The sequence below is a fragment of the Prionailurus bengalensis genome, unplaced genomic scaffold, assembly GCF_016509475.1.
Source record: "Prionailurus bengalensis isolate Pbe53 unplaced genomic scaffold, Fcat_Pben_1.1_paternal_pri Un_scaffold_93, whole genome shotgun sequence".
Taxonomy (NCBI): Eukaryota; Metazoa; Chordata; class Mammalia; order Carnivora; family Felidae; genus Prionailurus; species Prionailurus bengalensis.
The window spans coordinates 108,041-121,107 of record NW_025091190.1 but is presented as its reverse complement, the minus strand read 5'-3'; the positions used below and the strand labels follow the sequence as shown (position 1 = coordinate 121,107).

The window sequence follows — 13,067 nt, the reverse complement described above, 5'->3', positions numbered from 1 at the left end:
TATCCAGACATCAGGAGGCTGAGGGCAGACAGCAGCAGGACGAACACCCCAATGCCCAGGACCACCAGGGCCTTCGTCTTTACAGGGAAAAAAGGAAGGAACAGCAGCCAAGTGTCCTTGGGCACATCTGCGGAGGCAAGGGAGACATGCATGCATCCAGCACCTGGGGCATGGCCAGCCCCTCCTTGGGAGGTGGGGGAGGGTGAGCAGCCCAAGGAAGCCCCTCCCCCACCCCAGTGTGTGCCCTACCTCACCCAGGTGCCCTTGCAGCCCCCTGACTGAGGTGGGTGTCACAGCCCCACTTTACGGGTCTGGAAGGTGAGGCTGGGAGAGGATAACTAAGGGTCCGGGTTGCAGAGCCTGACCCCCTGCCTGGCTGAACCCCCACCCTGTCCCAAGGGCCATGCCACTGTGCCAGGCCCTCCCTGTTCTCAGTCAGCCACCCTCACAGGGAACTGCAAGGCAGTAGCCAGCGCCTTGGGACATTTCCAGGACTTGGTCATCTGGGCCCCAAGGGCTGTTGACACTTCCGAACTTCGGTGTGAGGAAAGCACTGAGGAATCTGCAGGCAGGCCCATGGAGATGGAATCCAGCTGAAATGCTCTCATCCCACCACGGAGTCTGGGAGGTACTGATTCCAGTCCTTTACGTGGCATGGAAAGTGGCTGCCAGGCCCGCTGTGTGCCTCGGGGGCTGCGGCGCAGTGTGCATGAGGCTGGATGTACCATGGGGTGGCCGGCCACATGCTTGTCCCCTTAGCCGGTGATGTCTTGATGAATTCCCACCAATGAGACCAAAGTGCCCCAGGGAACTGGCGGGTAAGCAGCCCCATGGAATCTTCTGGAACAGCAAACCCAGGAGATTGCCTCAGTCATCAGGCATTCATGTGCAGCACATCCACGATGGTTCTGGAGCGGGCAAGTTCCCAGAGAGAAGCACCTTCGGAGACCAGGCTGCCCTCTGTTCTGCCAGCGCGTGGCAGCGAGGGCCCAGCCGACGCCCACATTGGGAGGAAGTAAGGACATGTGCTATGGAACTCGGGTGCGCTGAGGCTGCTGCTTACCATGTGCGAGCCGCATTTCAGAGTGTGTTGGGGCAATGAGAGGCCCCGTGGCCGGGAGGACCTTCGCAGGGAATCCCCAGTGCCCACCGGTGACTGTTCTGAGGCGGCGGTCACCGGCCAGCCCCTCTGCTCAGGCCATGTGTGGAGAATGTCAGGAAGGATGGCAGGCGGAGGCCTCCAGCTGGCTGTGTGCAGAGCGCGGGCGGCTCTTCCCGCTGAGCAGGGCCGGGTCTCGCTGAGACTCCCACTGTTCCCTTTTACCATGGAAATAGCCAGGATGCACTCCGGAGCAGGTGCAGGTCAGATGGCCCATCCCACCACGGCCCATCCAGCCCAGGTGCACTGAAGGCCTTGGGATGAAGGTGCACAGGGCATGGTGCCCTTCCAGGAAGAGGGCATGGCCGTGACGTGCTCTGGAGAGAGGCCTGGACCGGGAAAGGAAGCTTTGCTCTGAACCCTGAGGGCTGAGGTCCCCAAACACTCAGGACAGACACATGTGGTGCTCCGCTTGGGGTTCTCCCTGTGTCAGTGTCCAGGGCTGCTGTGACTGATGGCCATAGACCAGGCAGTTTCAACAGCAGAGATGAAGCCCCGAAGTCAGGGTGTTGCAGGGCCCGTCTCCCTCCGAGGCCATGGGGGAGGATCTGTCCTTGGATCTTCCAGCTTCTGGGGCTCCAGGCACCCCTTGGCTTGTGGCCATGTCCCTCCAGTCTCTTATAAGGATGTTTTCACTGGATCCAGGATCCCACACATTGCCAGGTAACCCATGATCATCTCAGGATCCTTAATCACATCTGGGAGGACCCTCTCTCCAAATAAGGTCAGGGTCACAGGCCCGGGGTTGCGCAGTGATGGACAGACCTTTGAGGCACATGTGTTCCCAAGGCCAGGTTCCTGGAGCCGCTCAGCAGACACCTGCAGCCACACACCACCCAGCACCTTCCCCAGGCAGCCCTGCCCTCCTGCCCCACCCTGCTCCCTGCCAAGACCAACTACTGGGTGATGGGCACGGGGCCCCAAACCTGCCTTCTGGTCCCTGGGGGACTGCTGCCCTCCTGCCCGGCCCCACAGCTCACCCAGCTAGGGGCGGGCCAGACTGACATCCCCCAGAAGGAGAGCTTTCCCTGAAAGACAGCTGGAGGGAGAGGCTACCACCACGAGTGACCCAAGAGAAAGCAATGCCAGAGAGGAGCCCCCCCCACCCCCCGCCCCGCCGTACTTTCATAGAGGGGATGAGTGCGCAGCATCTCCGGGTTGACTGAGTACTGGATGAAGATGTACAGCAGGATGGTGATCAGGCAGAGCAGGATGGCCGAGGCGGAAACCACGGAGCTGAAGAAATATCTGCGGGGGGCAGAGCCAGACTCAGGGCTGGGCAAGGTGCCCCTGACCCCGAACCCAAGGCCCAGCCTTCTTCCTGTCTCCTGGCACCCGAGATCCCCAGGGGACGCCCTGAGGGCACCACCGGTTTCTGTGCCCCCTTCCCACCCCACGCGGCAGTGAGAAGGGCCTGGCCTGGCTCCCAGGTGGGCACACGGAGGCTCCAGGCGGGTCGGGCTGCCTGCAGCTTCCTCCGCACGCCGCCACTGCTCACCAGGGCTCCGCCGGGTCAGGATCGGGACCACCACCCCTGCCCCCCATGTTGCACGGGATCCTGGGTGCTGTGCTTCCATCCAGAAGCATGGAAGCCCAGCAGGTCGGGGAAGCAGGGGTGCTGGGACGGGCGCCTGGCCGGCCAGCGGCCCACAGTGCATCATCTCCACACACCCTCCCGGGGCCTGTGCACACCTCTGTGCACAAGTGACATCTTGTGCTTTGGCATTAGACCAGAATCACTCCTGTCCTCTTGCCTGTGCTCAGGACACAGAGAACAATCTAACCATCAAAAAATTAAATTCTGGTCAGCAATTCTTGGAAAAATCTCCTGCTGCAGGGTCTTCCTTTGGGCTTTCTACCGTGGTGATATTTAAGGAAACTGTTTCTTTAGCATTTTCAATCTTCAGCAGTGTCTTTTATCCAGCTGAAATTTATCTGACTCCATTATTCTTTTCCAGAACATCTTGAGGTTTGTTTTTGTTTTTTTAACACATCTTTAGGCAGAGAGCTAAAACGAGAATGTCCTCAAAGGGTCATGTGGATGTGGAGGGCAGCCTGCATTGTGGCCCCTTGTCAAAGGCCCTGGAGGGCACGTGTCCTGTGTGTCCCCGAGGTGCAGGGGGCACAAACCTGGCCCCACACCTGGCTCTGGTTCCCAGGGAGCCTGTGGTGTGCGGTGCAGCTGTTCCAGCCGACGGGCCCACCCCGCAGCAGAAGGCCCTCGGCCATCCGGTGCTGCTGGCACCAGGCCGGAGGCGGCCCTCCCGGCAGGGTGAGGGCCAAAGCCTGTCCAACTGCATGTTCGGGGCCAGAAACGTCGCTGTCGTCTCTGACTCCTGTGTCTGTGGTGCCTCAGCACCCAGTCCGGGCACTTCCCCTGTGAAGGCACGTCCTCTCAGGAGCTTATCACACTTTGCCAACTGTTTTGGCCAACTCGTCTTGTAAATGTAGTCATTTCCTCTTGCTTTCTCTGCCTGACGGTGGAAGGGACAGGAGGGAGTCTGGGACTCCACGTGGACAGGGGTGGTCATGCCCTCACCAAGACCCCCGCGCACATGGTGCCCTCCCTCACTTCTGCACACACTCCTTGCTGCTGCCACTGCCCAGTGGATAGGAGGGCTCCTGGGGCCCAGCCGTCCCCACCAGGAACTTCTGGAGGCCACTGTCAGGACCTCGGAACTCCACCCTGTGTGCCCTGTGGGGCCCGGTCAGCTTGGTCCTCCTCAGTGGCAGGGCCACACACCCTCGCCCATCCCAGACAGCCGACCAGACCTCAAGGCGACCAGCCTGTGGCACCAAGACCTTAAGAGGAGCATCTGGGGGAGAGAAGAGAGCCCTGCTACCGTGAGGAGGCAGCCCCCCCCCACTCCAGCTGGCCTGGGGCTCCTCCTCTGTAGTGGAGAGGGCGACATGAGGGCTCCCAGGCCCCCAATTCTCATTTGACTTTTCTAATGAGGACAGCTTTGCATTTCCTTCTGCTCAAAGCAGCAACGCTTTTGAAGCCTGAACAAGTGGAGCATTTCTTGACAGGGCTGCACGGAGCATGGCCCTCCTGAAGCAGGCTGCCCGGAGCACAGACCACGACGCTCCTGGACCAGGCTTCCCAGAGCACAGACCACAACCCTCCTGGACCGGTGGCTGCCTGGAGCATAACCCTCCTGGACTAGGCTGCATGGAGCACAACCCTCCTGGACCGGGCTGCATGGAGCACAACCCTCCTGGGCCAGGCTGCCCGGAGCACAGACCACAACACTCCTGGACTGGGCTGCACAGAGCACAGACCATGACGCTCCATGACCAGGCTGCACGGAGCACACCTGCTATGAGTGGTGGGTGAGCAGCGGAACCCCTTGCAGCGCCATGAGCCGGCAAAGGCCACTCTGAACTAGCTGGGGGAGCCCCTGCGACTTTCTTGGCCACTCACAGCCTGGGCCCTAGCACATGGGGTCCTGGCAAAGCCCGTGCAGGACTGAACACCTGCTCCCAGTGCAGCCTCGGCCCACATCCTCTGTGCTCTGACGGCCTCCCAGGAGAAAGCGCCCGGGTCCAGGCCAGCGGGTCAAGGACAAGTCAGCTCAGCCTGAGCCCCTCTGGATGGGGCTGGGCCTCCACATTCGGAAGGGGCTCCAGGCCAACACATTTCAGAGCCAGACAAGGAGAACAGAAAGACGTTAAGGACCGCTGTGCTGGGGACAGCATGTGACTCCCCCCACTGCCTGTGGCCCCCACCCTCTTACCCATGAGGCCCCCAGCCTGCAGGACCCCTCTCTCCGGGCCCCCTCCCCCCTCCCCCTGACCAATCCCCCTCCCTCCCCCAGTCCTTTCACTTTCTCCTTCCCTAGCACCCCACCCCTCCCCCCTGCCAAGGACCTCCTCTCTCTCCACCAGGACCTCACCCCTCCCCACTTCGAGGTCCCTCCTCCCTTCCCCACCCCCGGCCCCTGCAATGCCCTTTTCCCTCTTCCCTGCTTGGTCTCCCTCTCCCTCCCCCAGGACTCTGCCCCTCCCTCCCGGACCTCCCCCTCCAGCCCCTCACCTGTAATTCCTGCCCCCTACACAGTTGTTAAGCCATTTGCAATGGTGGTCAAAGTCAAAGACACACTTGTTGCAGGCCCCACAGTGTTTAGCCTTCTGGCTCCTAGAAGGAAGAATTCACATGAGCAGCCCATTAGCAGCATGTGTGGGAGGAAGACAGGGTCAGAAAGGAGAGACAGGTGGCAGGGAAGACCAGGCCCCAGGGGGGTTATCTTCCCTCAGACACGCCTGCCACACTGTGCCACCAGCTCCCATCCTGAGCCACAGGCCTCCCTCCCAGGCTGCCTGCTGAGCCCTCAGGGCTCTGACTAGCCCAGGTGGGGTTCCGGTGGGGGGGCTGGGACTCATCTGAGCCCTTAGATGGGTGAGGGGTCCTGCGTGTCTCAGGGCCACTGCTGGTCATTCAAGGAAAGCAGCACCGGTCAGCTGTGTGAAAACAGAAAGGCCGGGGCAGGACCTGCCTGTGCACAGCACGGAGAGGGGACGGGTCCACACGGCAGGGGCCGTGCCCTCGGGGCTGCCTGCTCCCACACCCTGGGCACTTACACGGTGACCTCACACAGGTGGCAATATTGGTTCTCGATGACACGCGTGTGTTTGGATGGATCAAAAATGGGTACGGGCTCCAAGTAGTTCTTGAGCCGTACGTTGGTTTCAGCAGGATCGATGCAAACAGCAAGCAAGTGGACCACGAAGTAGAAACAGAAAAGCCCACCAGTCACCTGGGCGTGAGTGTGTCAAGGAACGTGCAGGCAGGCCTGGTCAACACGGCGAAGGTGCCCGCTCAAACTAGAAGCAGGACCCTGGAGGCACCTGCTTATGGCCTGAGGGTGTGGACCCCGCGCTTCACCGAGGCAGCAAGGGAAGGCCTTCAGGGGCCAGCGGCCACCACGCTGGGTGCCGAAGTCGTGGGGGTTCTTTGGGCAGCAGAGATGCTCAGAGCACGTGCGTCGGGCGAAGAAGACAGTGTATCATCAAAAAATGAAGGAGGGGAGCAGGGAGGGCTCACACAGCCAGTCTGCACGGTCTGTCTGGGTCCCATCTTGTCTCTCCTCGCCCCTAGGCCCCTCAGGCTCTCTGGCACCCACTCCCGCCGTGGCACCCAGGGTAAAACCAGTCCCCGGGCTCCCACCCTCATCCTCCCCTTCGGGACCAACACACTGTCTGTCCCCTTGGAAACCAAACAGAAGAGGTGGAAGCCGCCTCCCTGTCAGCCCTGCCCTGCTTCCCAGGACCAGTGCTGAATGGGAGGGTTCAGGGTTTACAGGTTGGGTTCCCGGGTGTGGTTGGGGGAAATGACCCAGCCTGGGAGGCGAGGCCATGGGTGCACGGGGTTCTGCCAGGATTTGACAGGGGTGGGGGTTCGGAGCAGGGGGCTGGGGCTACTGCTCAGGCCTGCGGGAAGCCCCCTCGGGGGGTCCTCCTCAGACCTGCCAGCAGCCTCTGATTCTGCCTCTGAGCAGCCTGGAGCTGACAGGCGGGGTCCTGCCTCCACAATGCACTAGCCTGAGTGGGAGGCTGCTTCTGGCCCAAATCGCTCATTCCTCCCTCGCCCTCCAGCCTCTAGGCACCACGTGCAGACCCAGGGCTCAGGCTGCCAGATGAAGGCATGGAGGCGATGGGGACCCAGCCCTGCTGGGGGAGGAGGGCAGGAGGAGGGCAGGAGGAGGGCAGATGAGAATGAGCTGAGGGCCACGAGGATCAGCCCAAGCTGGTGCCCAGGCCAGGGGTGAGTGGACGGGTGGCTGAGAACCAGCCGGGCCCTGGGGGACCTGCACGGGGGCACGAGACTGACCAGAGCACTCAGTGCCACATAAGGGTTGTGGTGACACCAAGGCCCTTCCTGTGGCCACCGGACCCTGCAGGGCTGGGTAAGGCCTGAGCCTCCCCTGCTCTGCTGTCCCATTCAGGGTATGGGGCTGTGGCCGGGTGGTCAGGGGTCTGGTCAGGCTTTGCCATCACAGCTGGAGACACCAACACAGTGCTGGTATGCCATCTCCCTGCACCTATTCCCTGAAGCCTGAGGCGCTGGCTGGAGGCAAGCACTGTTTGTGTGGTTACTGGGGCAGCGGGAGCAGGTCCTGAGCAGAGGGGTCCGACCCAGGACAAGAGGTGCAACAGGAAGGCCCCTTCCTCTGTCGCATCAGAAATAGGCAGGCAAAGTATGGGGGAGGGACTGAGGCGTTGGGGCCCTTGGAGACATTGTAGGGGCAGCGTGGCCTGCACTATAGCTTCAAACTGGAGGCAGCAAGGCCCCTGACCTGAGCCTGATTTTCCCCACATGTCCCAACCCTGCAGGTGCCGTGGCCAGGCCACTCTCAGAACGTGTCCCCCAGGAACAGAGGGGCAGCCCCCCGCCATGTGGTGGGCAAGCCCCCTTAAGCACGAACACGGGTTCATGACAGGTCACCCGTGGGTGTGTCACGGGTGAGCAAAAGGCCACCTCGTTTTGCCTGGCCGTTCACATCATCAGCCACTTGGCTGAGAAGTGTCAGCAGGTGGGCACCACACCAAAGTTCTGCCCCCACATTCAGATGCCCGGGTTATGGGTGTCTCTCAGGTTGCAGAGAATAACAAAACGTAAAAGGGACAGGGTAGGAGGTCTCCAGATGCAGAAGGCCAGGCCCTGCCCTCGAGGCCTCATCCCCTTAGAGACAATCTGTGTTTGGTAAACACAGCTCCGCCAGCCCAGGACACATACCCTCCTGACCTTCCTTTCGGGTCCTTCAGGTTCTGCGGCAGGAAGGGGTGAGGCGCCCCCCAGAGCTCCCACCACCCGCCACCAGCCCTGCAGTCACTGAGGCTAACCTAACCAGGGGTTTTGCCTGGCCACGGCGCAGGCCCTGGGACTAAGACGGGTCACATCAGAGGCCAGTCCCTCAGCACAGGGACCCTCTGGGCCCTTCACAGGGGCAGGGCGGTGGGGGAAGCTGGCCTCTGAGGTCAGCCGGGAACCAGGGGTCCGCCTCCTCTGCTTTGCCTTCTGGAGGTGCAACAGAGACCCTGCCCTCCCTCCTGGGGCAGCAGCCCCTGCAGGGCCGAACGACGCTGGCGCCCCCCGGTGGCCAAGCGCTTCGGAGCCTGGGGGAAAGGAAGCCAGCCAGAACCTGGGACTTGGGGCCAGCCAGGGGCTCCTGGGAGAAAGGGTGTGCAAGTGAGCTCAGGGCGCCCTCTGGGCCCCAAAGCAGGTGAGTTCTCAGAGTGCTCCCTGCACAGAGAACACGAGGCAGCTCGAGAAGGCCCCAGAACAGGCTGAGCCACGGCGAAGGGAGAAGGGAGACAACGGATTGGAACCCAGAACGCAAACCCACGGTCAGGGACGGGGGTTAGGATACAGATAGAGGGGCAGCTGGACGCTGCAAGGAGGCCAGGAACTGGCCCTCCCCGGAGCTGGCCCCTGCCAACACTGAGGGCTTCTGGTCCCAGAACGAGAGAGGGCTCCCTCTCAGAACTGGGAGATGTTTCGCTGTGGTGCGAGTCCCAGTGAGAGCGCCATTCTGACCAGGAAGTCGTGGGTCGGGCACTGCAGGCCTTTGTGCTGGGACAGAGAGAGGAGACCCCTTGCCACATGCAAAGCGTGAATTGTGACTGGATTCTGGATTTAAAATCCCGACAAAGCAGGTTTTGGGGACCAGTGGAGAAATCTACAAGGCTGGCCGACTTCTGCCCATCCTCTTGTGTGTGTGAAAGACACAAGTTACACGGGGTGATGTGGGGCGTGGGATGTTGGCTTTGGAGGCCCCACCTAGCGTCGCCAACCCTGGGCCACAGGCCTAGAAGTGGGGCAGCTGCATTCAGACACACAGGACCCACATTCTCGGCTCTGTGCCGCTGGATCAGACACCCTGAGGACCCCACAGGGGGAGGCCGGCCAGATCAGGGGCTGCGTGGCTCTGGGCAGGGGGCAGCAGGCTTGCACATCAGGCCATGGGGGACGCCCAGGCTCACTGGTGGGGTTGGCCAGCGGTGGCCCCCAGAGCACGGATGCGCTGGCGGAACTGAGGTCCGTCACTCACAGAGTGAGGTGTGAGGAGGGGGCTAGGCTGGCGATGCCCGCCTGGCCAGGGGAGGAGCACTCGGCTGCACCTGCCACGCTCCACCACGGGGCCTGCGCGTCAGCCCCAAGTGCGTCCCTGATGCCTGCCCACCTGGCCTGAAGCCTACTCTGGTGACATGTCTGGAACCTCCTTTCAAGGCCACCACGGGGTTCACAGTCCCCACTGTGTGGCTCCTCGCAGCCGGCAGGTTTTCTCTCTGGCCTCGGCCACTCCAGGCCCGGCCAACACCCGTCACCAGACTCACTTGTTGCAAGAAGGGACACGGTTATAATCGGTGTCTTCCTTGCACCCCTGGCGTGGTTCCCCCACCAGCCAGCCTGACCCAGCCCACTGCAGACCTGCAGACAAGTGGGGCCCGCATGGGGCACCCCAGACCCTGAGAACGAACGCCATGTGAATCCCTGGGACTCAGCCTTCAGTTTCTGAGCCATCCCTGTGACCCCTGTGCGACCCTTTCCTGTCGTCCAGGCTGCCTGCCTCACCCCAAAGACCCTGGACCCCAGGCGTGCTCTCCCTGCACTGACAGCAGGCAAGCAGCGGACACTCCTGTGCTTTTAGCCCCAGCCCCAAGCCAGTGAGCCACACAGAGAACAAACGTAAGATTTCAGACAGCGTGGCCATGGCGGGTGTCTGGGGTAAAGAGGGGGAGTGGGGTCGCAGAACAGGGTGCGGACCCATGGGTGACTCAGGTGTGGGGGGCTGGTAGGCATGGCAGGGCCCCGAGCCAGATCTGGGGCAGGGCCCGTGGGGAGCCTCCCTGGGACAGCAGGCACTGCTCCCACAGTGAAGGATACACCATACATGATCGAGTTCCACTTAGGTGGCAGCAAGGGGACGAAGATACAGAAGTTGGCGAAGGCCAAGATGAACAGTATGGTCCAGGCCACCACCTGGAAGGTGTGCAGGGGCCACGACCAGCCATTCACTCTGGACCAGCGGCGGGGCGAGGCCTGTTTCCTGCTGGCTTCCCGCAGGGCCCCTCTCTGGCTCCGGCTGCACAGATCCATCTGCAAGACGGGTGGAGGGCCACCCCCACCCCCAGGGACACCGAGGAAAAGGTTGCAGGAAAAGCAGACCCTATGACCACGCGACACTTCTGTGTGCTGAAATCCTCAGGGAATCTTCTGCAAGTTTCCCTTGAGGACGTTCCTGCTCCAGAACAAAGGCCTGCTGACCAAGGGGCTTCTGGGGTCTCTGGGCACTCTGGGGACACCCAGGCCGAGCTGAGGGGCTGGGAGGGAGCCGTGGCCACTTCTGGCCAGGTGTCAGTCTGTTGGAGAAGGTGAGCCACATCACAGCCGCCCCCGGCAGAGCCGAGGGTCCTGGGGACTTTGCCTCATTAGGGCGGATTTCTGACACTCTTCTCGGGGTGTGGGGCCAGGCAGGGCTTACCTGATCAGTGAGACCCCTGGGGGACCACAGAGACCATCCCACATGGACGGCGAGGCCAGCACCCCGGGGGTTGGAGCACAGAAAGGCACCCTGTGTTACAAACGACACAATTCCCGCACGAAAACAACATTTGGATGGAAGTACCGGCCAATGGGAAGGATGCTTCTGAAAACCAAACCCCACTAACGGGGAGGTGGGCTCTAGGGTGTAACCACAGACCTTGGCACAGGGAGGTGAAGCAGGGATGTGGGAGAAATTGGAAGTGCCATGGAGGATGGCAGTGGAGACAGCACTTATCTTGTCGAAGGAGCGAGGGGGTGCGGAGAGGACACGAGGGCACAGGGAAGGCACGGGAGGGCGCATGTCAGCCCAGGAGCCCGTGGAAGGCAAGGGTGGGCCACATCCTACGGGGCTTCCCAGGACAGAAATGGTATCACTGACGTGGAGACACTGAGGTTGCAGCTGGCATTGGATTTGGTAAAACTTGAAACAGAGCGAGTTTTCAAGTTCTGAAAGTACTTTGAACCCGAACAAAGACAGCCAAAGTGTCACGGGAACATGGGACTGAGAGTGCACGTGTGGGGGCACCGCAGCAGCACTCCTCGGAGGCCCCCCGAAAGCTTCCCTGCAGCCAATCTCAAAGTGGCACCAAGAGCAACACTCCGCGGAGGGTGAGCGCAGCCTTGGTCCCTGGGGCAGGACCACAGCGCCATGAGTGTGAGGTCACAACCACGCACACGGCCCAAGCAGCCGCGGCGGGAGGTGCACACTTACCCAGTCACCAGGAGTGGCTGTGGTGGGCACCACCAAAGTCGGGCCCCGCGGGCTCCGCAGTCACGTGGGCTCTGGTGAGCCGGGGGGTCTGGAGAGAACAGCTGCAGGTGGTAGCAGGGGCCTCGCCCCGGGCCCCCTGGCGGGGCAGGTGTTCGGCTCAAACACCCCCTTGGATCTTCTGGTTTGGTTTTTCAGTCTCAGAAGATTCCAGCAGTTCTCACCAGGACAAATACACAGTTACCAACAAACGCACGGGTTCCCGACTCCTGCCGAGACCAGACGGCACAGTTAACGTGGGCTCCGTGTGTGCACAAGACACCCGTGCGGGCACGTCCATCCACATGCTCACGCTCACACACCACACACGGAACACACGTGCACACGCAACACACCGCACATACCACATGCGTGACGTACCACACACATACACCATAGAGCGCATACACGTGTGGAACACACACCACAGAGACATACACATGCACCACACGTACAGCACACACACAAGACACACACGCAACATAGACACACACCACAAACACACACACGCACGCACACACACAGCATAGGCACACAAGATTTCTTGACTCATTTCTCGTTCCTCACCTTTCTCATGCTATTTCCTCGGACTGGAGCCACGTCGTTCCCCACCCCCTCCGCTAATGGCCATCTCTTGCCTTTGGAGCCTGTGCTGGTGTCACTCCCTAGACGACCTCCTAACCACCCCACCCCCACCCCCACCAGATCTGAGCCAGTCCCCCGTCTACTCCTTCCGCAAATGCCAGGACTGTTCCTCTGGATTCAGCCTGCAGGAAGGGAACCTAACGATCTCCCTCTTGGGCAGACTCGGTGGGGCCTGGGTCCCCTCTTAGCCCAAGCTCAGTTCCTGACATTCGTTTTTCGTTACTCCTAAGGGTTTAGTCCAGGTTTTGGTGTGAGATGTGTTGGAGCCGCAATGCTCCCACAAGACCATCGTCACCTCCACGTCCCCAACACAAACATGGCCGACTCACAGAAGCTTCGAGCAGAGGCTGCTGCACTGGCCCAGTGTGACTGTGGATGGTGGCCCTGCCCCCTGCCAGACAGACACCGTCACACCATGCTCTCTGAACAGGCCGTCCTGGGCACACCTGCGTGTTTATGATATCACAGCCTGGCAAACGTGACCTTCTGAAACCTGACACAGGTCCTGACAGCCCCTGAATCATTATTTCATTCTGTGTCTTGCTTGGGGATGCGCACAGGTTGTGCTTCTCAGTTCTCTGGTCACAGTAGAAGCAGGAGACACCTACCTCTCTGGGAGACAGAACCCGCTCCACTTCCTTCCTGGTTAACAGTCCAGGCAGGACTGAGGATCACAGTCTCACTCGGCCCAGGCCTGAGAAACAACAAAGGCCCAGTTGCTGTGGCAATGATGGAGCCCAAGGCGCCACATAAAGCCAGGGCCGGCCCCACCCTGGGGCCCCCACAGCCAACGGGGGGCAGGGCAGGTCCAGCTACAGACACCCTGTAGAGAAGGCCCGGGGCCCCCACAGCCAGCTGGGGACACCCTGCAGAGAAGGCCCCCGTGGCTGGGGTGGGGCCAACTGCTGGTCCGGGTCATTCCTACATCCAGCCTGACTACCTGGGCTTCCATGTCCTCAACACATACC

General features: G+C 61.3%; 1 protein-coding gene across 1 annotated transcript; it reads right to left on the bottom strand.

Annotated features, from left to right (window-relative positions):
• Nucleotides 1–9: 9 nt before the first annotated feature.
• Nucleotides 10–12,795, bottom strand: LOC122478561 (probable palmitoyltransferase ZDHHC11B; the record flags this gene model as incomplete). The annotated part of the gene is made up of 6 exons (XM_043572105.1): nt 12,708–12,795; nt 10,047–11,684; nt 5,741–5,916; nt 5,196–5,297; nt 2,283–2,407; nt 10–127 (listed from the first exon to the last, which is right to left on the bottom strand). Coding segments are annotated over exons 2-6 (734 nt in total), but the record flags the coding sequence as incomplete, so codon positions are not given.
• Nucleotides 12,796–13,067: the final 272 nt, after the last annotated feature.